Source organism: Oratosquilla oratoria, chromosome 42 (assembly GCF_046742065.1).
Source record: "Oratosquilla oratoria isolate Oo_2021 chromosome 42, ASM4674206v1, whole genome shotgun sequence".
In the NCBI taxonomy this organism is placed as follows: domain Eukaryota; kingdom Metazoa; phylum Arthropoda; class Malacostraca; order Stomatopoda; family Squillidae; genus Oratosquilla; species Oratosquilla oratoria.
Window position 1 is genome coordinate 26,625,356 of NC_134818.1, and position 4,323 is coordinate 26,629,678.

General features: G+C 43.8%; 1 protein-coding gene across 1 annotated transcript in view; it reads right to left on the reverse strand.

Moving 5' to 3' along the window:
* Positions 1 to 4,249: 4,249 nt before the first annotated feature.
* LOC143021596 (protein FAM200A-like) overlaps positions 4,250 to 4,323 on the reverse strand; it is a 474-nt gene continuing 400 nt past the window's right edge. Inside the window, exon 1 of the mRNA XM_076179197.1 lies at positions 4,250 to 4,323. This exon is cut by the window's right edge and continues 400 nt beyond it. Within this exon, the coding sequence (XP_076035312.1) occupies positions 4,250 to 4,323 (74 nt within the window).

The following is a 4,323-nucleotide window of genomic DNA, read 5'->3' on the forward strand; positions in this document are numbered from 1 at the left end:
ACGCCTATTACCCTCCCAGACGACAATGGAGTTCGTATTGCCTCATTAACGACAAATGCTGACCTTACGCTCATCTCCTTGCTCAAGGGAGAAAGTTAACGGATTGCAGAATTAGTGGGTGCTTTCACGCCATGAGTAGAGCGCGGACACGGTATCACAGCGTGGCAGCCTGTGAAACTAACCACTACTGTGGACAGTATAGTGATCTTAGATCCCAGAAAACTCCACAGAGGTCTACGCAGTGCATCACTGTAGTCATTAGCGAGTTTTGAAATAATGTGACCGTTGAAATAGAGAGTGTGTGAGTAAGTTTACGTTAGCAATACTTTTGTCTTCCAATACTTTTCCCCCCAACTTTTGACCAATAGCTGAGCTGTACACTCCAAGACCGTTGAATCAATAGTACCCAATAAGATGATGTAATAAGTTCGTATTTAATCCTTGTATTTTTATTTATTGACTTATTTATTTGTTTATTTTAGTTTATTTCTATTAGACCAAACATACAGGCACGCGAAGACCAGTTAACGCAAATGACGTCACCCATGGTGAGCGAGTGACGTCACCCAAAGAGTGAATGATATCAGCCATAGAGAGTGAGTGACGTCACCCAAAGAGTGAATGATATCAGCCATAGAGAGTGAGTGACGTCATCCGTAGAGAGCGACTGACGTCACCCGTAGAGAGCGGATGACGTCACCCATAGAGTGAAAAACATCATTTCTAGAGAGAATGACGTTACTCCTAGAGCAAATGGCATCATCTGTAATAACCGTATATAACAATTTTGTTATATTGCCAAGAAGTAACCCCTTCCCCTGCCAAAAATGAATAAATAAACAGATAAAGTAAAATTATCTTGCATTAGCCAGACTAGACCTGCACGGGAGCTACGCTCAGAAACTACTTCATCGAAATGAGTTTGAAATCTTTTCTTCAGATGAATAAAATCGTCATTCTTTTTTAATCATTATTTTTTCTGTTATTATTAATATGAATATATTATTCATTTATCTATTTTTATTTGTCTATTTTTGTTCATTTATCAATACTTTTTTTTTTTTTTTTTCAGTGATACCATCCCGGACTCGTGAGGTGACACGAATTGTGTCCGCTGTTCCACATCTGTTGCACATTGGATGGCTATCACTCAAGTGCCACTTGGCACCCAGATATGGCTCATCTTTGACACTACTGTACCGAGGTAGTAGATTCTCTCTCTCTCTCTCTCTCTTTTTTTTTTTTTTTTTTTTAGGTGAACTTTTCACTACCCATTTTGAGCAACTGTACCTCATGTTCATTTGATCTCACAAAAGTTTCCAGCACTTAAACCCTTTCATTTCGGCGACGTCTCCACCCCTGAGACTGAATAAAATCGCCTGACAACAGACAGAATAGACATATCTTGAGCTTAGACGCCAAAGGGTTCGCTGTTCGAGTTCGCGTCAAAGATCACTAAAAGGTCAGAAGGCAATCACTGTCATCGAGGGCGCCGCCATGAACTTTGCCAAATTTGGGTCTGCCGGAATTCGAAAAATTGAAAAAATTAAATTAATGGAATAAAGATAAATAAAGAATAAGGTTAAATAGAAAGGGTACATATTTCATGCAAGGTCTTCTTCAATTACATGGACGATTAAATTACGACTAAAATGTGCACAAATTTAAAGAGACCTTCAGAGAGGAGAGAGGGGCAATTACGGATGTAAAGAAGTGGATAACGAAAAAGAGCAATAGAGAGAAAGAGAGAGGAGTGATAAGAGAAAGTGAGAGAGGATTAAAGCAAAAAGAAAACTAACGCATTCCACACAAGCACGAAAATATAGTGAGAGAGGGTTAAAGAGAGAATAAATAATTCCACATAAACACGAAAATATAATCGTTATACCACATACTTTTATGGAGTACCTCAACACCCCACCTGTTTAAATATTTCCCTCGCTTTTCAAATATAAACCCAAGATTAGAGTTAGCCCTTAGAAAAATAGAAATTCCATTGGATGAAAAGAAGATTGGTGTGGTTAAGATAAATCGAATAATGTACGAAAAGAAGTAATATATATATATATATATATATATATATATACATTGATAATGTACGTAAATATATATATATATATATATACATATACATATATAATGACAATCGACAACTCTGATGAATCCATCTAACTAAAAAAAAAAAAAAATGATGGTTCTCGTCCTAATTGTAGGAGGAAGCAACGCAAACTTTGATTCTATTACGAGCCTGCATTTAAACAGGCTGTCCGCCATGACATACAGAATACATGATTAATATATGAACGCTTTGTAAAGCGTATGCAAATAAAGCTACATACAAATAGATTCCGCTATACGATGGCAATCCATGGATGTGATAAAATATTTACAATATACTGTATTGATTATAATGTATGTATACAATGATTTGATGAAGATTACCAATATTATGTACAGTTGATGCTATGTACACTTAGGGGACACTGCAGCAGATGTGGCTTGTTGCCACATTACCCCCCCCCACCCCCGAGTGACTGGTGAAATAAGTCAGTCTTGGATGTCCGGGGGATGAAAGCGAAGTTGACGGGAGTGTCCATGGGTGATGTTTGCCTGGGAACCACGTCCGCTGAGGGAGGGACAGGCTGGACCATGATGACTGAGACGTCGGCAGCGGCTGGGTGGTGGTCGACGATGGGTGCAGCGGCAGGCGGAGGCTGCGGCGGCAGGTTGATGCTGCGGTGTGGCGGTGGGTGCGGCGGCAAGCTGGTGCTGCGGCGCCGTCGGTGGGTGCTGCTGCAGGCTGGTGCTGCGCCGCCGGCGGTGGGTGCGGCGGCAGGCTGGTGCTGCGCCGCCGGCGGTGGGCGCGGCGACAGGCTGGTGCTGCGGCGCCGGCGGTATGTGCAGCGGCAGGCTGGTGCTGCGGCGCGGCGGTGGTGGGTGCGGCGGCAGGCTGGTGCTGCGGTGCCGGCGGTGGGTGCAGCGGCGCGGCGGTGGTGGGTGCGGCGGCAGGCTGGTGCTGCGGCGCCGGTGGGTGCGGCGGCTGGGCAGGGGCGGTCCTCGGCAGCTGCGGCGGAGGTGACCGCGGCGAAAGTGTCTGCAGCGGCGGCGGCTGGGCAGGGGCAGTCCTCAGCGACTGTGGCGGCTGGGTAGGGGTAGTCCTCGGCGGCTACGGCGGAGGTGACTGCGGCGGCGGCTGGGCAGGGGCAGTCCTCGGCGACTTCACTTGGAGTCTAGCACTCCGGGGTTATCAATTGATTTGGTTGGTTACCTCACCAAGGAAGAGGGTGATTGTCGGCCCAGTTGTCGGAAGGATTATGTTTAACTTTGTTATTGTGTTGAGCTTATTTCTTAGAGGGCAGGATAGATAAGATGGGGGAGAGGGAGGGGGGGTATTAGGAGGGAAAGAATGAAAAGGATGGAAGTGAGAGTTATGATAGATGTGGGGCAGTCCCTCTTGCTCTTTTAGATTATAGTTTTTTGGACTGTTTAAGCTTCGGTCCCTCATACCTGGCTGTCCGCCATGACATACAGAATACATGATTAATATATGAACGCTTTGTAAAGCGTATGCAAATAAAGCTATATACAAATAGATTCCGCTATACGATGGCAATCCATGGATGTGATAAAATATTTACAATATACTGTATTGATTATAATGTATGTATACAATGATTTGATGAAGATTACCAATATTATGTACAGTTGATGCTATGTACACTTAGGGGACACTGCAGCAGATGTGGCGTGTTGCCACAGGCTCAGTCTTTGATTTTGGTGGCCAAGTGGGAAGGACTAATGTCAACCTCCACCAACTTTGTCAAGGGCGAGGTGCTCTTACCAACACAGGCGGAAGATTTTCTCTCTGCTCTGCAATGAAAGGATGCAACGGCAACCAGAATGAATTATATCAAGCCATGGCCTTCTTAATGGGAGTAAGATAAACTAAGCTCTACAGATTTTTCGTTTTTCAAAGAAAAGCTGAAATTTTCGTCATCTACCTTCGAAGAGTAAATTTGAAGACCCTTACCACCTTAAGAAATTTGTCCCATTAGAGCAGTGGTTCCCAACCTATTTTCTGTCATTTCCCCCTGCACCCAATTCAACCATCCAGATTTCCCCCTTCATGTGTATGAGAGAAAGAACAGTTAAAACACACTGAGACTATTTACTAGTTTATTTTTCAAATGCACTAACACAGCTAACATTAAATTGTATTGAATAAGAACACTAAGACTAACACAGCATTTTAGTGTGACTTCTGGCATTGTTTGCCTATCACGAGTCCTTCAATGTCTGGGGGAGTTATGGAGAGCGCACATC